At 42.4% G+C, this 23,981-nt stretch overlaps 1 protein-coding gene across 1 annotated transcript in view; it reads right to left on the bottom strand.

Annotated features, from left to right (window-relative positions):
- The window catches only part of alk (ALK receptor tyrosine kinase), a 711,395-nt gene that overhangs the window by 34,745 nt on the left and 652,669 nt on the right, over positions 1 to 23,981 (bottom strand). The window contains exons 20-28 of the mRNA XM_063006743.1: positions 23,432 to 23,602; positions 23,188 to 23,286; positions 21,472 to 21,627; positions 17,743 to 17,853; positions 9,446 to 9,632; positions 2,691 to 2,781; positions 2,497 to 2,561; positions 2,249 to 2,378; positions 201 to 298 (exon numbers count right to left, since the gene is read on the bottom strand). Of these exons, the coding sequence (XP_062862813.1) occupies positions 201 to 298; positions 2,249 to 2,378; positions 2,497 to 2,561; positions 2,691 to 2,781; positions 9,446 to 9,632; positions 17,743 to 17,853; positions 21,472 to 21,627; positions 23,188 to 23,286; positions 23,432 to 23,602 (1,108 nt within the window). The remainder of the gene's footprint in view (positions 1 to 200; positions 299 to 2,248; positions 2,379 to 2,496; positions 2,562 to 2,690; positions 2,782 to 9,445; positions 9,633 to 17,742; positions 17,854 to 21,471; positions 21,628 to 23,187; positions 23,287 to 23,431; positions 23,603 to 23,981) is intronic.

Here is a 23,981-nt window from a genome sequence, read left to right as displayed (position 1 = left end):
GGGCTCGTTTGTCATGGTCTCCCGGGTAACGGCGTGGAGGAGATGCAGAACGTCTGTCTCAGCTAGAGAGGACAGACCCACGCTGAGAGACGAGATCTCGACTGAGAGAAGAAATCTGCTGAGTGTATAATACTGTTGAGCTGCCATCTGCCTCCCAGACATGAACCGACTGTTATTGTGTGTATGTGTGTGTGTGTTACCTGTGAATGAACTGATTCTCCTCCAGGTACTGGCAGCCACGGGCGATATCTCTGGCTATGTTAAGAAGATCCACCATGGTTAGGCTGGACGGATGCTCCTGTGCAACACAAAGTGGAAAAATGAAGTAAAAGGGAAAGTAAAACAGAGAAAGTGAGCAGACGGTGTGAGAGTCTGACTCACATGAAGACATATGGTACAATGAAATAAAAAATTGACCAACCAAGAAGCAGCTACAAGTGTGAGTATAAATGTGTGTGTGTTTAAGTTCTTACAGCTAGATAAAAATGAAAACTATGTACAACCCCAAATCAGAAAAGTTGGGACAGTATGAAACATGCAAATAAAATGAAAATGCAGTGTTCCTTACATTTACTTTGTTCCATTCTTCCTGCAAACACGTCTTAAGATGTGCAACAGTACAGGGTCGTCATTGTCGCATTTTTTGTTTTAAAATTCTCCACGTTCTCTATTAATTTTATTTACAGTTTAAGCTTTTAACTGGTACCTTCTTGTTTTGGCAATTACATTCATTTGCACAATGACTAGGAAAGTAAAGGCACTAAGTAAAACGGCAAAATACAGTCGCTAATCTGTTGTTGTTTTTTATCTGAACTTACATATTGTTTGTTTATTTCTACGCTACATTTCCAGAGGACTCTAGCCTCAAGACTCCTGACTTGACTCGGACTCTAGCCTCAAGACTCCTGACTTGACTCGGACTCTAGCCTCAAGACTCCTGACTTGACTCGGACTCTAGCCTAAAGACTTGTGACTTGAATCGGACTCTAGTCTAAATACTTGTGATTGACTCGGACTCTAGCCTAAAGACTTGTGACTTGACTTGGACTCTAGCCTAAAGACTTGTGACTTGACTCAGACTCTAGCCTAAAGACTTGTGACTTGACTCGGACTCTAGTCTAAATACTTGTAAATTGACTCGGACTCTAGCCTAAAGACTTGTCACTTGACTTGGACTCTAGCCTAAAGACTTGTGACTTGACTCGGACTCTAGCCTAAATACTTGTGACATGACTTGGACTCTAGCCTAAAGACTTGTGACTTGACTTGGACTCTAGCCTAAAGACTCCTGACTTGACTCAAACTCTAGCCTAAAGACTCGTGACTTGACTCAGACTCTAGTCTAAATACTTGTGACTTGCCTCGGACTCTAGTCTAGATACTTGTGACTTGACTCGGACTCTAGCCTAAAGACTCGTGACTTGACTCGGACTCTAGCCTAAAGACTCGTGACTTGACTCGGACACTAGCCTAAAGACTCGTGACTTGACTCGGACTCTAGCCTAAAGACTCGTGACTTGACTCAAACTCTAGCCTAAAGACTCGTGACTTGACTCGGACTCTAGCCTAAAGACTCGTGACTTGACTCGGACTCTAGCCTAAAGACTCGTGACTTGACTCGGACTCTAGCCTAAAGACTCGTGACTTGACTCGGACTCTAGCCTAAAGACTCGTGACTTGACTCGGACTCTAGCCTAAAGACTCGTGACTTCACTCGGACTCTAGCCTAAAGACTCGTGACTTCACTCGGACTCTAGCCTAAAGACTCGTGACTTGACTCAGACTCGTATTTTGTGACTTGTGAACATCTCTGTTTTGAACTGATTGACTCATGTTTATCTCATGACGTTTGGCACAAATTGATGAGCTACAAAGACTGAGCCTTCGTTAGATCCTCATTTTACGCCCAACCATCATTCCCTCACCTGTTACTGGTTCACCTGCTTTTGGGAAATGTTTTAAACTGGTGTAATATGAATAGTCAATGAATAAACATTTTTTTTTACATCTGTCCCAGCTTTTTCTGAGTGTGCTAGGGGCGTCAAATTAAAACGTACAAAATACAATTAAGTTGGTCAGGCAAAACATGTTTTTTCTTTCTACTCTTGGCAGTTGAATAAACGCTCAAAAGAATTAAAACATCACATATTCTTGTTTTTATTGCATTTTAAAAAATATCCCAATTGGATTTTGTTGTTTACATGTGTAACCCTGGTGGGTGGATGTGTGTGTGTGTGTGTTTGCTCACCAGTCTGGGTCTGGTCTCCCGCAGGAAGGTTTTGAGATCTCCTCCAGCCATCAGTTCCAGCAGTATGAATTGAGGTAGAGCCTGTAAACTTACTCCGATATACCTCACGATGTTCTGATGGCTGAACTTACTGTCAAAACAAACGAGTCAAACAGGAAACATGTAAAAAAAAAAAAAAAAAAAAAAACAGAACTGTGTGTGTGCTTGTGTAGGAGTGTACATGAATCTTTGAAATGTTCTGATGTTACCTGATTATTAGAGCTTCCATCAGAAAGTCGAGTCCGTCTTGCTCGGAGCACACCTCAGGAAGTGTCTGATTAAAGACGCAAATCCATCGGAAATCCTCATGAGATGTCATCAGTCACTCACATTTTCACATAAATCAATGCTGTAAGATGATTCTCAAGGAAAATGTAGAGTTATGTGTATATTTTAAACTTACCTTGACAGCTACTTGCATTGGACTTGGTTCTCCTGGTATTCCCACAGCCAGACCTTCATAGACCTCTCCAAAGGCTCCATGCCCCAAACCCCTATACATACAAACATTATACATACTAGTGTGTTTACCAATGTCATAGATATCAAATTTGAATGCCAAATACAGTTGAAGTCATACATTTCAACTGTAAAAACTCAATTTCACTTACTTGTGACATTGATCCTAGTATACACCGATCAGCCATAACATTAAAACCACCTCCTTGTTTCTACACACACTGTCCATTTTATCAGCTTCACTTACCATATAGAAGCACTAAACACTAAATATTGTGTCCACTCACTGTCCACTCTATTAGACACTCCTACCTAGTTGGTCCACCTTGTAGATGTAAAGTCAGAGATGATCGCTCATCTATTGCTGCTGTTTGAGTTGGTCATCTTTGAGACCTTCATCAGTGGTCACAGGACGCTGCCCACGGGGCGCTGTTGGCTGGATATTTTTGGTTGGTGGACTATTCTCAGTCCAGCAGTGACAGTGAGGTGTTTAAAAACTCCAGCAGCGCTGCTGTGCCTGATCCACTAATACCAGCACAACACACACTAACACACCACCACCATGTCAGTGTCACTGCAGTGCTGAGAATGATCCACCACTTAAATAATACCTGCTCTGTAGTGGTCCTGTGGGGGTCCTGACCATTGAAGAACCGCATGAAAGCAGGCTTAAAAAGTATGTAGAGAAACAGATGGACTACAGTCAGTAATAATAGAACTACAAAGTGCTTCTATATGGTAAGTGGAGCTGATAAAATAGACAGTGAGTGAGGGTACATTCCCTCGCTTAGGTCACTTAAGACTATTACTACATTTTAAGGATGCAAAATGTCATTATAATACTAATATAATACATTTACTGCATGTCATAGCAGTCAGGATTTCTGCATCTGCCTCCCTAATATTACTAGTAATGCCCACCACCATGGGCATTTATATACAGTCCCCTCCTATAACAGCTTTTAGTCTTATGGAAATGAATCCAGGACACGCTGGATTTTCAAGTGTGTCTGTTGTAATTGTGCCAGCCAAAGATTTGTAAGGTTAGGTACTGATGATGGATGAGAAGACATGGCCTGTAATCAATTTCATGCACAATTTTTCAACTCCCAGTCTTAGTACTTGGTGAAACATCCCTTTTGCCCTGAGCACCTCTAATAAGCAATTTTGGTAAGTGCTAAAGGTCTCCTGACACCTCTCTGGTGGAATCTTTACCCATTCTTCTTGTGCAAAAGCTTCCAGCTTATTGAGTTTTAATGGCCTCCGTGCTGCAAGTGCTTTCTTTAAATCTCACAAAAAAAAAAACCTAAATCTGGAGACTAAGAAGGCCACTCCAGGATATTCTAGGGCTGATTCTTTGGCTTTTGACTAAGCTTTCATATTTGTCTTGTTGGATAGTCCAGTTATCACCAAGGTTCAATTTCACCACATAAAGTAAAACATTCCTCCCTAAAATGACTTGGTATTTCTGTGAATCCATGATGCCAGTAACATGGTCAAAATTGCTACTTACTGCATCACTGACCCACCTTCATGCTTAAAAGGGATTTTTTTTTTCTGGTCATTGATTTTCTTGAGTCAGACAAATCAAGTCAGACTGATCAACAAGGCCAAACAGTTCCAGTGTAGTTTTGTAATTCCTTCTGGCCTATTCCAGTAGACCCTTCCTGTGCTTCTTGGTCAGGAGTGTCATGTGCCATGGAGTCTGGCAATCAAGTCTTTGGTTGTTAAATGATCTTGTTATGGTTGCCAGTGAAATATTTGTCCCAGCCATAATCAAGTCATTCTGTAGGTCTTAAGCTATTACCAGGGTTTTTTCTTTGTTTTCCTAATAAGATTGCTTAAGTCTTTGGATAGAATGTTGGGCTTTACTGGTGCACCATTAGTTTGAAATTACTAGACAATACTCCCAATAGTGTCTAGGAATGTTCCAGATCTTGGAAATGTTCTTATACCCATAGACCTTTAAGTGCATTAAAATGGTCTTCTCTCAGGTTTTGTGACAGCTCTTTAGTTTTCAACATGGTTGCTTGAACAGCTTAAACACTTAAATATCTGGGTAGTATAATTAAGGGCTAAGGGTTAATCACAAGGGTTAATATTGAGTACCTAATGATTTTATCATGTTGTGTCCAAAGTTTAGGTCACACAGATGAGCAATAGGTTTTAAGATTGGTAAGATTATGTAGGGGTTGGTCCCCCTTTTGCTGCCAAAACAGCTCTGACCTATTGAGGCATGGACTCCACTAGACTGTGTGCTGTGGTATCTGGCACCACTAACTTCTGTAAGTTGTGAGGTGTGGCCTCCATAGATCAGACTTGTTTGTCCAGCACGTCCCACAGATGCTTGATTGGATTGAGATCTGGGGAATTTGGAGGCCAAGTCAACACCTCAAACTCGTTGTTGTGCTCCTCAAACCATTCCTGAACCATTTTTGCTTTGTGGCAGGACGCATTATCCTGCTGAAAGAGGCCACAGCCATCAGGGAATACAGTTTCCATGAAAGGGTGTACATGGTCTGCAACAATGCTTAGGTAGGTGGTACGTGTCAAAGTAGCATCCACATGGATGGCAGGACCCAAGGTTTTCCAGCAGAACATTGCCCAAAGCATCACACTGCCTCCGCCGGCTTGTCCTGCCCACGTGCATCAATGAGCCCCGGCCTATGACCTTGTCAACGGTTTACCACTGTTCCTTCCTTGGACGACTTTTGATAGATACTGACCACTGCAGACCGGGAACATCCCACAAGAGCTGCAGTTTTGGAGATAATCTGACCCAGTTGTCTAGCCATCACAATTCGGCCCTTGTCAATCACAATCAGTGTTATTCACTTTACCTGTCAGTGGTCATATTTACAAATTTCTTTCTTTACATATTCCAGTTCAATTGGAAGCTGGGGTCAGAATGCAGGGTCAACCATTGTACGGCGCCCCTGGAGCCAAAGGGTTAGGAGCCTTGGTCAGGGGCCCAAAAGTGGCTGTATGGCAGAGCTAAGATTCAAACCATCTACCTTTCGATTGACAGCCCAAAGCTCTCCCCACTAGCCTAGACTGACAAGCACATAAGAATTAAATAAATAAATAAATACATAAATAAAAAAAAAGTAAATAAACTAACTAGTATATATATATACAGTATATGTGTATGTGTGTACTGTATGTATGTATGTATGTATGTATATATACTGTATATATATATACTGTATATGTATATATATACAGTGTATCACAAAAGTGAGTACACCCCTCACATTTCTGCAAATATTTCATTATATCTTTTCATGGGACAACACTATAGACATGAAACTTGGATATAACTTAGAGTAGTCAGTGTACTACTTGTATAGCAGTGTAGATTTACTGTCTTCTGAAAATAACTCAACACACAGCCATTAATGTCTAAATAGCTGGCAACATAAGTGAGTACACCCCACAGTGAACATGTCCAAATTGTGCCCAAATGTGTCGTTGTCCCTCCCTGGTGTCATGTGTCAAGGTCCCAGGTGTAAATGGGGAGCAGGGCTGTTAAATTTGGTGTTTTGGGTACAATTCTCTCATACTGGCCACTGGATATTCAACATGGCACCTCATGGCAAAGAACTCTCTGAGGATGTGAGAAATAGAATTGTTGCTCTCCACAAAGATGGCCTGGGCTATAAGAAGATTGCGAACACCCTGAAACTGAGCTACAGCATGGTGGCCAAGGTCATACAGCGGTTTTCCAGGACAGGTTCCACTCGGAACAGGCTTCGCCAGGGTCGACCAAAGAAGTTAAGTCCACGTGTTCGGCGTCATATCCAGAGGTTGGCTTTAAAAAATAGACACATGAGTGCTGCCAGCATTGCTGCAGAGGTTGAAGACGTGGGAGGTCAGCCTGTCAGTGCTCAGACCATACGCCGCACACTGCATCAACTCGGTCTGCATGGTCGTCATCCCAGAAGGAAGCTGACGCACAAGAAAACCCACAAACAGTTTGCTGAAGACAAGCAGTCCAAGAACATGGATTACTGGAATGCCCTGTGGTCTGACGAGACCAAGATAAACTTGTTTGGCTCAGATGGTGTCCAGCATGTGTGGCGGTGCCCTGGTGAGAAGTACCAAGACAACTGTATCTTGCCTACAGTCAAGCATGGTGGTGGTAGCATCATGGTCTTGGGCTGCATGAGTGTTGCTGGCACTGGGGAGCTGCAGTTCATTGAGGGAAACATGAATTCCAACATGTACTGTGACATTCCGAAACAGAGCATGATCCCCTCCCTTCGAAAACTGGGCCTCATGGCAGTTTTCCAACAGGATAACGACCCCAAACACAACCTCCAAGATGACAACTGCATTGCTGAGGAAGCTGAAGGTAAAGGTGATGGACTAAACCCAATTGAGCACCTGTGGCGCATCCTCAAGTGGAAGGTGGAGGAGTTCAAGGTGTCTAACATCCACCAGCTCCGTGATGTCATCATGGAGGAGTGGAAGAGGATTCCAGTAGCAACCTGTGCAGCTCTGGTGAATTCCATGCCCAGGAGGGTTAAGGCAGTGCTGGATAATAATGGTGGTCACACAAAATATTGACACTTTGGGCACAATTTGGACATGTTCACTGTGGGGTGTACTCACTTATGTTGCCAGCCATTTAGACATTAATGGCTGTGTGTTGAGTTATTTTCAGAAGACAGTAAATCTACACTGCTATACAAGTTGTACACTGACTACTCTAAGTTATATCCAAGTTTCATGTCTATAGTGTTGTCCCATGAAAAGATATAATGAAATATTTGCAAAAATGTGAGGGGTGTACTCACTTTTGTGATACACTGTATATATATATATATATACAGTGTATCACAAAAGTGAGTACACCCCTCACATTTCTGCAGATATTTAAGTATATCTTTTCATGGGACAACACTGACAAAATGACACTTTGACACAATGAAAAGTAGTCTGTGTGCAGCTTATATAACAGTGTAAATTTATTCTTCCCTCAAAATAACTCAATATACAGCCATTAATGTCTAAACCACCGGCAACAAAAGTGAGTACACCCCTTAGTGAAAGTTTCTGAAGCGTCAATATTTTGTGTGGCCACCATTATTTCCCAGAACTGCCTTAACTCTCCTAGGCATGGAGTTTACCAGAGCTTCACAGGTTGCCACTGGAATGCTTTTCCACTCCTCCATGACGACATCACGGAGCTGGCGGATATTCGAGACTTTGCGCTCCTCCACCTTCCGCTTGAGGATGCCCCAAAGATGATCTATTGGGTTTAGGTCTGGAGACATGCTTGGCCAGTCCATCACCTTTACCCTCAGCCTCTTCAATAAAGCAGTGGTCGTCTTAGAGGTGTGGTGGTGGGGTCATTATCAGGCTGGAACACTGCCCTGCGACCCAGTTTCCGGAGGGAGGGGATCATGCTCTGCTTCAGTATTTCACAGTACATATTGGAGTTCATGTGTCCCTCAATGAAATGTAACTCCCCAACACCTGCTGCACTCATGCAGCCCCAGACCATGGCATTCCCACCAACATGCTTGACTGTAGGTATGACACACTTATCTTTGTACTCCTCACCTGATTGCTGCCACACATGCTTGAGACCATCTGAACCAAACAAATTAATCTTGGTCTCATCAGACCTTAGGACATGGTTCCAGTAATCCATGTCCTTTGTTGACATGTCTTCAGCAAACTGTTTGTGGGCTTTCTTGTGTAGAGACTTCAGAAGAGGCTTCCTTCTGGGGTGACAGCCATGCAGACCAATTTGATGTAGTGTGCGGCGTATGGTCTGAGCACTGACAGGCTGACCCCCCACCTTTTCAATCTCTGCAGCAATGCTGACAGCACTCCTGCGCCTATCTTTCAAAGACAGCAGTTGGATGTGACGCTGAGCACGTGCACTCAGTTTCTTTGGACGACCAACGCGAGGTCTGTTCTGAGTGGACCCTGCTCTTTTAAAACGCTGGATGATCTTGGCCACTGTGCTGCAGCTCAGTTTCAGGGTGTTGGCAATCTTCTTGTAGCCTTGGCCATCTTCATGTAGCGCAACAATTCATCTTTTGAGATCCTCAGAGAGTTCTTTGCCATGAGGTGCAATGTTGGAACTTTCAGTGACCAGTATGAGAGAGTGTGAGAGCTGTACTACTAAATTGAACACACCTGCTCCCTATGCACACCTGAGACCTAGTAACACTAACGAGTCACATGACATTTTGGAGGGAAAATGACAAGCAGTGCTCAATTTGGACATTTAGGGGTGTAGTCTCTTAGGGGTGTACTCACTTTTGTTGCCGGTGGTTTAGACATTAATGGCTGTATATTGAGTTATTTTGAGGGAAGAATAAATTTACACTGTTATATAAGCTGCACACAGACTACTTTTCATTGTGTCAAAGTGTCATTTTGTCAGTGTTGTCCCATGAAAAGATATACTTAAATATCTGCAGAAATGTGAGGGGTGTACTCACTTTTGTGATACACTGTATATATATATATACATACATACATACATACATACATACAGTATATATATATTTATAAAACGTCCACATACTTTTAAAATACAGCAAGTAGGTTAGGTTTACCTATTACATCAGTAACTGAGCTTTCTCAATTATAAATGTAAAAGCCATAACAGATGGCCCTTTCACAGTTTAACAGATACCACTGATTATTATAGGCAGAAAGATAACAGTGATGGTTAACCTGGTGAGGGAGATGTTGCGACGTGGAATCTCCTTCAGGTCCTTCACAGAGGCTGTATTGCCAGCAAAGCAGTAGTTGGGGTTGTAATCCGTCATGATGGTGGAGGCTCTGAACTTACTCAGCTTGCAGTCAGGACTCTGCAGCTCCAGCTGAATGGACTGCAGCTCAGTGTGTTTACGTCTGTACACTGTGGGTCACATAAACAAGCAGGATTTGGCATTCAGAAACATGTCCTTGTCCAAAATACATACATTGCAAAGCTTAGTGAAGGTTACTTTGAAAAAGTACAATATATATTCTATATCTGTGTAACCTATGTAAGGCTGACGCCACCATTGTTCTAACTGTAGAAGGAATGAAATAGTATACAAGTACATCTGTAACATCAATACAATTTAGGCATACTGTTTAGTATGAGGTTTGATGAAAATGATGAAAGATCATGAAAAATAAGATCACATAAAAAAGACTGGCCTTCACCTGTCTGCCACCAGAGGGCACCACAGCCTATAAGAATAGGCTTTTTATTTTTTTTTATTTTTTTTTATTTTTATTTTTTTTATCCATTATAATTTCTCAATCCCTAGCTTTTATTGGTGCCCAGTGCTAAGACTGTTTAGCCTCTTTGCACATAGAAAATTGTTTACTAAACAAAATGCACAAAAACCAACTTGTGCTGGTCATGATTCAGTAAATATACAGTACGTAGCTGTATCTGCACCAGCAACTGGCAGTTGCTTTCTGAAGGCCAGACAGGGAAGCAGTCAGTGGGGTTCAGCCATTAAATTGTTGCACACATACACTGATCAGCCATAACAAAAAAAACACCCTCTTGTTTCCACACACATTGCCCATTTTATCAGCTCCACTTACCATATAGAAGCACTTTGTAGTTCTACAATTACTGACTGTAGTCCATCTGTTTCTCTACATACCTTTTAATCTCCTTTCACCCTGTTCTTCAATGGTCAGGACTCTCCCATGACCACTACAAAGCAGGTATTATTTGGGTGGTGGATCATTCTCAGCACTGCAGTGACACTGACATGGTGGTGGGTGGTGTATTAGTGTGTGTTGTGCTGGTATGAGTGGATCAGACACAGCAGTGCTGCTGGAGTTTTTAAATACCGTGTCCACTCACTGTCCACTCAATTAGACACTCTTACCTGGTTGGTCCACCTTGTAGATGTAAAGTCAGAGACGATCGCTCATCTATTGCTTCTGTTTGAGTTGGTGATCTTCTAGACCTTCATCAGTGGTCACAGGATGCTGCCCATGGGGCGCTGTTGCCTGGATATTTTTGGTTGGTGGACTATTCTCAGCCCAGCATGGACAGTGAGGTGTTTAAAAACTCCAGCAGAATTGCTGTGACTGATCCACTCATACCAGCACAACACACCACCATCATGTCAGTGTCACTGCAGTGCTGAGAATGATCCACCACCCAAATAATACATACTCTGTGGTGGTCCTGGGTCCTGACCATTGAGAAACAGCATAAAAGGGGGCTAACAAAGCATGCAGAGAAACAGATGGACTACAGTCAGTGATTGTAGAACTACAAAGTGCTTCTATATGGTAAGTGGAGCTGATAAAATGGACAGTGAGTGTAGAAACAAGGAGGTGGTTTTAATGTTATGGCTGATCAGTGTATATATAAGATTCAGAGCTAAGATTCAAACCCTTAACCTTTTGATTGACAGCCCAAAGCTCTACCCACTAGCCTCCCACTGTCCTAGACTGTCAAGCACATAAAAATTAAATACATAAATAAATAAATAAATTAAAAAAATAAACATATAAATAAATAAATAAAAATACATACATACATACATACATACATACATACATACATACATACATACAGTGTATCACAAAAGTGAGTACACCCCTCACATTTCTGCAGATATTTAAGTATATCTTTTCATGGGACAACACTGACAAAATGACACTTTGACACAATGAAAAGTAGTCTGTGTGCAGCTTATGTAACAGTGTAAATTTATTCTTCCCTCAAAATAACTCAATATACAGCCATTAATGTCTAAACCACCGGCAACAAAAGTGAGTACACCCCTAAGAGACTACACCCCTAAATGTCCAAATTGAGCACTGCTTGTCATTTTTCCTCCAAAATGTCATGTGATTTGTTAGTGTTACTAGGTCTCAGGTGTGCATAGGGAGCAGGTGTGTTCAATTTAATAGTACATCTCTCACACTCTCTCATACTGGTCACTGAAAGTTCCAACATGGCACCTCATGGCAAAGAACTCTCTGAGGATCTTAAAAGACGAATTGTTGCGCTACATGAAGATGGCCAAGGCTACAAGAAGATTGCCAACACCCTGAAACTGAGCTGCAGCACAGTGGCCAAGATCATCCAGCATTTTAAAAGAGCAGGGTCCACTCAGAACAGACCTCGCGTTGGTCGTCCAAAGAAGCTGAGTGCACGTGCTCAGCGTCACATCCAACTGCTGTCTTTGAAAGATAGGCGCAGGAGTGCTGTCAGCATTGCTGCAGAGATTGAAAAGGTGGGGGGTCAGCCTGTCAGTGCTCAGACCATACGCCGCACACTACATCAAATTGGTCTGCATGGCTGTCACCCCAGAAGGAAGCCTCTTCTGAAGTCTCTACACAAGAAAGCCCGCAAACAGTTTGCTGAAGACATGTCAACAAAGGACATGGATTACTGGAACCATGTCGTATGGTCTGATGAGACCAAGATTAATTTGTTTGGTTCAGATGGTCTCAAGCATGTGTGGCGGCAATCAGGTGAGGAGTACAAAGATAAGTGTGTCATGCCTACAGTCAAGCATGGTGGTGGGAATGCCATGGTTTGGGGCTGCATGATTGCAGCAGGTGTTGGGGAGTTACATTTCATTGAGGGACACATGAACTCCAATATGTACTGTGAAATACTGAAGCAGAGCATGATCCTTTCCCTCCGGAAACTGGGTCGCAGGGCAGTGTTTCAGCATGATAATGACCCCAAACACACCTCTAAGACGACCACTGCTTTATTGAAGAGGCTGAGGGTAAAGGTGATGGACTGGCCAAGCATGTCTCCAGACCTAAACCCAATAGAACATCTTTGGGGCATCCTCAAGCGGAAGGTGGAGGAGCGCAAAGTCTCGAATATCCGCCAGCTCCGTGATGTCGTCATGGAGGAGTGGAAAAGCATTCCAGTGGCAACCTGTGAAGCTCTGGTAAACTCCATGCCCAGGAGAGTTAAGGCAGTTCTAGGAAATAATGGTGGCCACACAAAATATTGACACTTCTGGAACTTTCACTAAGGGGTGTACTCACTTTTGTTGCCGGTGGTTTAGACATTAATGGCTGTATATTGAGTTTTTTTGAGGGAAGAATAAATTTACACTGTTACATAAGCTGCACACAGACTACTTTTCATTGTGTCAAAGTGTCATTTTGTCAGTGTTGTCCTATGAAAAGATATACTTAAATATCTGTAGAAATGTGAGGGGTGTACTCACTTTTGTGATACACTGTACATACATACATACATACATACATACATACAGTGTATCACAAAAGTGAGTACACCCCTCACATTTCTGCAGATATTTAAGTATATCTTTTCATGGGACAACACTGACAAAATGACACTTTGACACAATGAAAAGTAGTCTGTGTGCAGCTTATATAACAGTGTAAATTTATTCTTCCCTCAAAATAACTCAATATACAGCCATTAATGTCTAAACCACCGGCAACAAAAGTGAGTACACCCCTTAGTGAAAGTTCTTGAAGTGTCAATATTTTGTGTGGCCACCACTATTTCCCAGAACTTCCTTAACTCTCCTGGGCATGGAGTTTACCAGAGCTTCACAGGTTGCCACTGGAATGCTTTTCCACTCCTCCATGACGACATCACGGAGCTGGCAGATATTCGAGACTTTGCGCTCCTCCACCTTCCGCTTGAGGATGCCCCAAAGATGTTCTATTGGGTTTAGGTCTGGAGACATGCTTGGCCAGTCCATCACCTTTACCCTCAGCCTCTTCAATAAAGCAGTGGTCGTCTTAGAGGTGTGTTTGGGGTCATTATCATGCTGTAACACTGCCCTGCGACTCAGTTTCCGGAGGGAGGGGATCATGCTCTGCTTCAGTATTTCACAGTACATATTGGAGTTCATGTGTCCCTCAATGAAATGTAACTCCCCAACACCTGCTGCACTCATGCAGCCCCAGACCATGGCATTCCCACCACCATGCTTGACTGTAGGCATGACACACTTATCTTTGTACTCCTCACCTGATTGCCGCCACACATGCTTGAGACCATCTGAACCAAACAAATTAATCTTGGTCTCATCAGACCATAGGACATGGTTCCAGTAATCCATGTCCTTTGTTGACATGTCTTCAGCAAACTGTTTGCGGGCTTTCTTGTGTAGAGACTTCAGAAGAGGCTTCCTTCTGGGGTGACAGCCATGCAGACCAATTTGATGTAGTGTGCGGCGTATGGTCTGAGCACTGACAGGCTGACCCCCCACCTTTTCAATCTCTGCAGCAATGCTGACAGCACTCCTGCGCCTATCTTTCAAAGACAGCAGTTGGATGTGACGCTGAGCACGTGCACTCAGCTTCTTTGGACGACCAACGCGAGGTCTGTTCTGAGTGGACCCTGCTCTTTTAAAACGCTGGATGATCTTGGCCACTGTGCTGCAGCTCAGTTTCAGGGTGTTGGCAATCTTCTTGTAGCCAAGGCCATCTTCATGTAGCGCAACAATTCGTCTTTTAAGATCCTCAGAGAGTTCTTTGCCATGAGGTGCCATGTTGGACCAGTATGAGAGAGTGTGAGAGCTGTACTACTAAATTGAACACACCTGCTTCCTATGCACACCTGAGACCTAGTAACACTAACAAATCACATGACATTTTGGAGGAAAAATGACAAGCAGTGCTCAATTTGGACATTTAGGGGTGTAGTCTCTTAGGGGTGTACTCACTTTTGTTGCCGGTGGTTTAGACATTAATGGCTGTATATTGAGTTATTTTGAGGGAAGAATAAATTTACACTGTTATATAAGCTGCACACAGACTACTTTTCATTGTGTCAAAGTGTCATTTTGTCAGTGTTGTCCCATGAAAAGATATACTTAAATATCTGCAGAAATGTGAGGGGTGTACTCACTTTTGTGATACACTGTACATACAGTGTATCACAAAAGTGAGTACACCCCTCACATTTCTGCAAATATTTCATTATATCTTTTCGTGGGACAACACTATAGACATGAAACTTGGATATAACTTAGAGTAGTCAGTGTACAACTTGTATAGCAGTGTAGATTTACTGTCTTCTGAAAATAACTCAACACACAGCCATTAATGTCTAAATGGCTGGCAACATAAGTGAGTACACCCCACAGTGAACATGTCCAAATTGTGCCCAAAGTGTCAATATTTTGTGTGACCACCATTATTATCCAGCACTGCCTTAACCCTCCTGGGCATGGAATTCACCAGAGCTGCACAGGTTGCTACTGGAATCCTCTTTCACTCCTCCATGATGACATCACGGAGCTGGTGGATGTTAGACACCTTGAACTCCTCCACCTTCCACTTGAGGATGCGCCACAGGTGCTCAATTGGGTTTAGTCCATCACCTTTACCTTCAGCTTCCTCAGCAAGGCAGTTGTCATCTTGGAGGTTGTGTTTGGGGTCGTTATCGTGTTGGAAAACTGCCATGAGGCCCAGTTTTCGAAGGGAGGGGATCATGCTCTGTTTCAGAATGTCACAGTACATGTTGAAATTCATGTTTTCCTCAATGAACTGCAGCTCCCCAGTGCCGGCAGCACTCATGCAGCCCAAGACCATGATGCTACCACCACCATGCTTGACTGTAGGCAAGATACAGTTGTCTTGGTACTTCTCACCAGGGCGCCGCCACACATGCTGGACACCATCTGAGCCAAACAAGTTTATCTTGGTCTCGTCAGACCACAGGGCATTCCAGTAATCCATGTTCTTGGACTGCTTGTCTTCAGCAAACTGTTTGCTGGCTTTCTTGTGCGTCAGCTTCCTTCTGGGATGACGACCATGCAGACCGAGTTGATGCAGTGTGCGGCGTATGGTCTGAGCACTGACAGGCTGACCTCCCACGTCTTCAACCTCTGCAGCAATGCTGGCAGCACTCATGTGTCTATTTTTTAAAGCCAACCTCTGGATATGACGCCGAACACATGGACTCAACTTCTTTGGTCGACCCTGGCGAAGCCTGTTCCGAGTGGAACCTGTCCTGGAAAACCGCTGTATGACCTTGGCCACCATGCTGTAGCTCAGTTTCAGGGTGTTAGCAATCTTCTTATAGCCCAGGCCATCTTTGTGGAGAGCAACAATTCTATTTCTCACATCCTCAGAGAGTTCTTTGCCATGAGGTGCCATGTTGAATATCCAGTGGCCAGTATGAGAGAATTGTACCCAAAACACCAAATTTAACAGCCCTGCTCCCCATTTACACCTGGGACCTTGACACATGACACCAGGGAGGGACAACGACACATTTGGGCACAATTTGGACATGTTCACTGTGGGGTGTACTCACTTATGTTGCCAGCTATTTAGACATTAATGGCTGTGTGTTGAGTTATTTTCAGAAGACAGTAAATCTACACTGCTATACAAGTTGTACACTGACTACTCTAAGTTATATCCAAGTTTCATGTCTATAGTGTTGTCCCATGAAAAGATATAATGAAATATTTGCAGAAATGTGAGGGGTGTACTCACTTTTGTGATACACTGTACATACATACATACATACATACATACATACATACATACATACATACATAAACTACCCACTAGCCTACCGCTGTCCTAGACTGACAAAAACATAAAAACTAAAGAAAGAAATAATAAACAAATAAAAAATTATACATAAATACATATAAAAAGAGATATCAAAAGAGACATCAGCATAACAAGCACAACACAAAACTACACAGACCTGTAAACATCTTGACCTACTGTCTACACAAACAGGAAACGTTCACGCTCACACCCTCACGCTCATCCCCTCATACGGGAAGCTTGGTGTGCCTGACCCTCAGCTGTAAACACATTAGTGCTAGCTGTGAATGTGATTTATTCACAGTTCAGTAATGGACGAGGCTTGTCAGGGGACGCCTAACTGGCTATCCATCATCACTCTGTTTAATTTATCAATGGGAGGCTGCCGCTCTTCTCCGTGTGGATGTTGCTGCTGGATGTGATGGCTCAATAAGTGGGTGTGAATGTGTGATAAAACCGTGCTGAAACACACCACCACACCACACCATTCTCTGCATGCATGCATACACACACACACACACACACACACAGCAGGATTTGAGTTAAAATAAAAATGAGCTTGGACTATTGGAAAACACATGAACATGATATGGTCAAAAGTTTGTGGACACCTCTCCTAATGATTCAATTATCAATTATGTGCTTCTGACTATCAGTGCAGACACACACCGACATTTAAACCACGTCCTTGTTTCTACACTCACTGTCCATTTTATCGGCTCCACTTATCATATAGAAGCACTTTGTAGTTCTACAATTACTGACTGTAGTCCATCTGTTTCTCTGCATGCTTTTTTAGCCTGCTTTCACCCTGTTCTTCAATGGTCAGGACTCTCCCAAGACCACTACAGATTAGGTATTACTAGGTGGTGGATCATTCTTAGCACTGCAGTGACACTGACATGGTGGTGGTGTGTTAGTCAGGAGTGGAGGTCAATGTGATGCAACCGGGTAATTGAGTACGAATAAATTGGGAGGAAATGATGGCCAACTTCAAGTTGATGACCATGGTTTAGGAAAAGGATGTTCAACAAGCTTGGTCAGGTGTCTTCATACTTTTGACAATGCAGTGTACGTTTTCTGATAATTTAAACATGGGGGTAATGTAATACACCCTCTAGTCTTTTCAGGAATAAGCAAATCAAAACCAAAACCCCAAAAATATAGAAAATATCCAGGATATGATAAGGTAATGCATTTACTTGTATATTTATTTTTTTGTGATCACTTTCTTGGGCATTTTTTTCTTCAGTGCCTTTATTTATCCAGCTGGCATTTGATTTCTTCCCTGAGGTTCAACACTAAACCAGCTTCAGCGATAAAGACGTAGCTTTAAACCTGCAGTCGTGACTGAAGTATCTAAACTTTATCAGATATTTATATCCACTCCATATGGTGTTTGTTAGATGATTACATTCATTACTTTCCTAAACGTTCTAATCCTAAAAATGACTGTTACAAGCTGAAATGACAATGAGACTCACTGATCATGACTCCAGATACGGCTAACAGCAGTGCAGCAATGAGCGCAGAGGTTCCCACTGAGAGTCCCAATGCCAGGTGAGAGAGGGACGGCTGATTGAGGACAGATATCTCTGAAAAATCAAACACATATTTGCATTTAGCAGAAAGCCTTTATATTATAAAGCAAAATAAAATTGTAGCAAATTGCAGTGCAAGCAACTGGAGGTTGGGAGCTTTACTCAGTGGCCAAACAGAGTCGACTTGGTGGTGGTGGGAATTAAACCTGTGATCTTTTAATTATTAGCCCTGTACTTTAACCACTGAGTTGAGGCATCACTGCCCAATAAATGATTAATGTATTACAGTGGCATAACTAGGAGCTCATGAGCCCTGGTTAAAAAAAAATCATTTGGGCCCCCTCAACAAATTTCATATAATTATATTTATGCATTTATATACTGTATATGTATATACAGTATATATATACTGTATATATATATATATATATATATATACAGTATATATACAGTATATATATATATATATATATTTATACAGTACCAGTCAAAAGTTTGGACACACCTTCTCTTCAGTGGTTTTTCTTGATTATTTTTATTTTCTACATTGTAGATTAATACTGAAGACATCCAAACTGTGAAGGAACACACATGGAATTATGTAGTGAACAAAAAAGTGTTAAACAAACCAGAATATGTTTTATATTTTACCAACTCTACCTCTGCACAACACAACTGATGGTCTCAAACACATTAAAAAAGCAAGAAATTCCAGAAATTAACTCTAGACAAAGCACAAACATTAATTGAAAACCATTCCAGGTGGCTACATCATGAAGCTGATTGAGAAAATGCCAAAAAGTGTGCAAAGCTGTCATCAAAGCAAAAGATGGCTACTTTAAAGAATATGAAATATAAAACATATTCTGGTTTGTTTAACACTTTTTTGTTTACTACATAATTCCATATGTGTTCCTTTATAGTTTGGATGTCTTCGTTATTAATCTACAATGTTGAAAATTAATTAAAAAAAAATCAAGAAAAATCACAGGAATGATAGTGTGTCCAAACTTTTGACTGGTACTGTATATATATACAGTGTATCACAAAAGTGAGTACACCCCTCACATTTCTGCAGATATTTAAGTATATCTTTTCATGGGACAACACTGACAAAATGACACTTTGACACAATGAAAAGTAGTCTGTGTGCAGCTTATATAACAGTGTAAATTTATTCTTCCCTCAAAATAACTCAATATACAGCCATTAATGTCTAAACCACCGGCAACAAAAGTGAGTACACCCCTTAGTGAAAGTTCCTGAAGTGTCAATATTTTGTGTGGCCATTATTATTTCCCAGAACTGCCTTAACTCTCCTGGGCATGGAGTTTACCAGAGCTTCACAGGTTGCCACTGGAATGCTTTTCCACTCCTCCATGATGACATCACGGAGCTGGCGGATATTCGAGACTTTGCGCTCCTCCACCTTCCGCTTGAGGATGCCCCAAAGATGTTCTATTGGGTTTAGGTTTGGAGACATGCTTGGCCAGTCCATCACCTTTACCCTTAGCCTCTTCAATAAAGCAGTGGTCGTCTTAGAGGTGTGTTTGGGGTCATTATCATGCTGGAACACTGCCCTGCGACCCAGTTTCCGGAGGGAGGGGATCGTGCTCTGCTTCAGTATTTCACAGTACATATTGGAGTTCATGTGTCCCTCAATGAAATGTAACTCCCCAACACCTGCTGCACTCATGCAGCCCCAGACCATGGCATTCCCACCACCATGCTTGACTGTAGGCATGACACACTTATCTTTGTACTCCTCACCTGATTGCCGCCACACATGCTTGAGACCATCTGAACCAAACAAATTAATCTTGGTCTCATCAGACCATAGGACATGGTTCCAGTAATCCATGTCCTTTGTTGACATGTCTTCAGCAAACTGTTTGCGGGCTTTCTTGTGTAGAGACTTCAGAAGAGGCTTCCTTCTGGGGTGACAGCCATGCAGACCAATTTGATGTAGTGTGCGGCGTATGGTCTGAGCACTGACAGGCTGACCCCCCACCTTTTCAATCTTTGCAGCAATGCTGACAGCACTCCTGCGCCTATCTTTCAAAGACAGCAGTTGGATGTGACGCTGAGCACGTGCACTCAGCTTCTTTGGACGACCAACGCGAGGTCTGTTCTGAGTGGACCCTGCTCTTTTAAAACGCTGGATAATCTTGGCCACTGTGCTGCAGCCCAGTTTCAGGGTGTTGGCAATCTTCTTGTAGCCTTGGCCATCTTCATGTAGCGCAACAATTCGTCTTTTAGGATCCTCAGAGAGTTCTTTGCCATGAGGTGCCATGTTGGAACTTTCAGTGACCAGTATGAGAGAGTGTGAGAGCTGTACTACTAAATTGAACACACCTGCTCCCTATGCACACCTGAGACCTAGTAACACTAACAAATCACATGACATTTTGGAGGGAAAATGACAAGCAGTGCTCAATTTGGACATTTAGGGGTGTAGTCTCTTGGGGGTGTACTCACTTTTGTTGCCGGTGGTTTAGACATTAATGGCTGTATATTGAGTTATTTTGAGGGAAGAATAAATTTACACTGTTATATAAGCTGCACACAGACTACTTTTCATTGTGTCAAAGTGTCATTTTGTCAGTGTTGTCCCATGAAAAGATATACTTAAATATCTGCAGAAATGTGAGGGGTGTACTCACTTTTGTGATACACTGTATATTACAAATTTGCTTGCCATCGAATACCACAGCCATACGTTACTGGTTGTTTGGAAGGGTAAACACAAAATTCCTGTTTCTCACTGGTTTAGAAAGATTATGGGTATGTCTAAAAACCTCTCTGTCTCTACATAGACAGAATTTTACATCATAATTCTTAGATACCTTAAAATGCTGCTTACCAAGACGCCCTATTTTAAAGCGATAAACTGAATGCTTACTTAGCAGTGATGGCAATCCCAGCATTCAGTGCGGCACAATTTTTCTTGCCAAAGATTTCAAATTTGGCGGATGAATGTGGAGCACAACGTCCTTTTCAAATATAAATAAATTCTTATTGATTTTTAATTTCTTTAAAGGTGTACAAGTGTATTTTATTTGCTAACAGGTTGTGTCTCCTCAGCCCATTGGTTTAAACAGTCTGAGGCTAACTGTGTTAACTTACTAAGCAAAAACTGCAGTGACATAATCGCTGTCTAAGTAGTGTCTAAATAACCTGCCTTATAAGTTCAATGTCTTATTAGAATCCTCTCTACTTAGGAAGCAAGGCAGCTCACTAGGTTTTTGAACAGATCCTATATCATGACTATAAAGTAGGGAAGTCAGTGCTCTCCTCCAAGCATGTTCAGCTTCTTTTGTTGTTACTGAGGGTTTGTAACACATTTCTGTGTCTGTAAAACAACCTTAACCAATCTGTGTCAAGATGGACGGTGGCTCAGCGGGTGGAGCGGTCTGGGTCCTTTCTGTGTGGAGTCCACGTGGGTTTCCTCCGGGAGCTCCGGTTTCCTCCCACAGTCCAAAGACATGCAGTCAGGTTAATTAGAGATATAACATTGCACTTAGATGTGTGAGTGTGTTAAGGTGTGAATGTGTTTGTGTATCTACCCTGTGATGGACTGGCGCCCTGTCCAGGGTGATTGTGTGTCTTGCACCCACTGAGAGCTGGGACCGGCTGCAGCACTAATAAAAGTGTGTTTATACTGACCAGTACCTGTAGAGTTGATGCAGGACACCCTGTCCGCAGCCAAAACTAGATCCTTATCACAGTAACACTCTGTCCCCTCCGGAGTCTCATGGCACTCTTCTGATTCACAATGACTGCAGTTCTGCACAGGATTTATGACTACCTCTCCATCACCCTCCATTGCTGGCCCCAAAAGAACACAACAAATGTAAATAATTAATAACAAACCATAGGCTATATTCTCACCGCAGACCTCAGAGTTTACTGCTTAAATTATTATTGTTATTTTGTTTGTTCGGTTAATGTGGACTGTATTTAACCACAGTCTGAACAGGTCATGCTCTTACAAACTTGGCCAAATGCACACAAGATGCACAGAAAAACTTTAAGTACTAACCCAATTGTTCTTTACCCAATTGTGTTATGCTTCCTCTCTACTGGTGCTGACACCCCCCCTCCCCCCAAGTGAGCACAGCAAACTGACACATGAGCAGTAGCCGACTGCATCTTTTCACCTGTGCGAGGCGAGTTTTTATGCGATCAGCCTTGTGCACGGAGAGCCACACCCTGATAACCATTATTCCTGTGCAGACGCCATCAATCAGCCAGCAGAGGTCGCAATTGCATCAGTTATGAGGTCCCTATTCGGCTCTCTCCCTGGATAACATTAAAACCCCCTCCTAGTTTCTACACTCACTGTCCATGTTATCAGCTCCACTTACCATATAGGAGCACTTTGTGGTTCTACAATTACTGACTGTAGTCCATCTGTTTCCCTGCATGCTTTGTTAGCCCCCTTTCATGCTGTTCTTCAATGGTCAGGACCCCCCCAGGACCACCACAGTGCAGGTATTTGGGTGGTGGGTCATTCTCAGCACTGCAGTGACACTGACATGGTGGTGGTGTGTAAGTGTGTGTTGTGCTGGTATGAGTGGATAATACACAGCAGCGCTGCTAGAATTTAAACACCTCACTGTCACTGCTGGACCAACCAATAGTCCACCAACCAAAAATATCCAGCTAACAGCGCCCCGTGGGTGGCGTCCTGTGACCACTGATGAAGTTCTAGAAGATGACCAACTCAAACAGCAGCAATAGATGAGTGATCGTTTCTGACTTTACATCTACAAGGTGGACCAACTAGGTAGGAGTGTCTAATAGAGTGGACAGTCAGTGGACACAGTATTTATGAACTCCAGCAGCACTGCTGTGTCTGATCCACTCATACCAGCACAACACACACTAACACACCACCACCACCATGTCAGTGTCACCACCTAAATAATACCTACTCTGTGGTGGTCCTGACCCTTGAAGAACAGCATGAAAGGGGGCTAACAAAGCATGCAGAGAAACAGATAGACTACAGTCAGTAATTGTAGAACTACAAAGTGCTTCTATATGGTAAGCGAAGCTGATAAAATGGACAGTGAGTGAGGGTACAAGTGCTTCTATATGGTATATATATGTTGCAACACATTATCAGAGCCCTGACCTCAGCCACATTGAACAGCTTAGGACAGAACTGGAACATCAGTGCCCAGCCATACAACTGCTCTTTTGACTGAATAGGCACAAATTCCCACATACATACTTTAAAATATTGTGGGAAGCCTTCTCAGAAGAATGGATGTCCTCATAACTAAACAGATCACATAGAGGTCTCTCTATTTTAATAGTGTTTTATTTAAATGGGAGTACCAACAAGCTCATGATCATTTGGCCATACAGTGTGTGTGTTACCTTTGAGTGCCTCTAGATATATCTCTCCATCTGGGCTGATAAAGGAGGACCCGTCCTCTCCATCCTGTTCAGGGTCGTTATCTACTGAAGTTTTACCTCCTATAACCACAAACAAATACTCTGATGCAACACCATGTAATGAGATCAAAATAATAGAGCGTTAAATTATGCAGTACAAAGCAATACGATGTTAAGCAATGCTCTGTGAGGAGGTGTTTACACTGGGTATAAAATTAAATCTAACCTCTGTAGCCACCTCCTCCACCTCCGCTAGTGCAGGCTCCTCCGCCCCCTCCAAAACCCCCTAGAGTCTTCCAGACGGAGTCTTTGCATGAATCTCCTCCCTGACCTCCCATAATGAGTGGTCTGCCACCCCAAGAAACGGGACTGCTGTCGTTCCAGCCTCCACCACCACCTGAGGAACATATTAAAATACATGTTTTAAAACTAAGAAGCATCTTAAACAGCAAGCGGCTTGTGGTTTGTTTTACAATGAGCTATGAGCAGCTGTGCTTTATCCACTGTTGGTCATGTTCTGCAAATATCTTATTCATTCTTTCTTTATTTTATTATTTTTTCCCCTCAATGTGCTCTTTAGTCTTGGTACAGCAGAAATAAAGCGGTATAGAACTAAATGTGTTTGCTAGATTTCTGTATCTTGGAAAGACCTGTGTCTATAATACATGATTAGACATGATTACAAGTTGGAAACAATTATCACCATATCAAAGCAATATCAAAGAAAATATTATTATTATTATTATTGTTATTATTATTATCAATATTGTCATTAT

Source organism: Trichomycterus rosablanca, chromosome 13 (genome assembly GCF_030014385.1).
Source record: "Trichomycterus rosablanca isolate fTriRos1 chromosome 13, fTriRos1.hap1, whole genome shotgun sequence".
NCBI lineage: Eukaryota > Metazoa > Chordata > Actinopteri > Siluriformes > Trichomycteridae > Trichomycterus > Trichomycterus rosablanca.
This window is presented reverse-complemented; position numbering and strand designations above follow the sequence as displayed.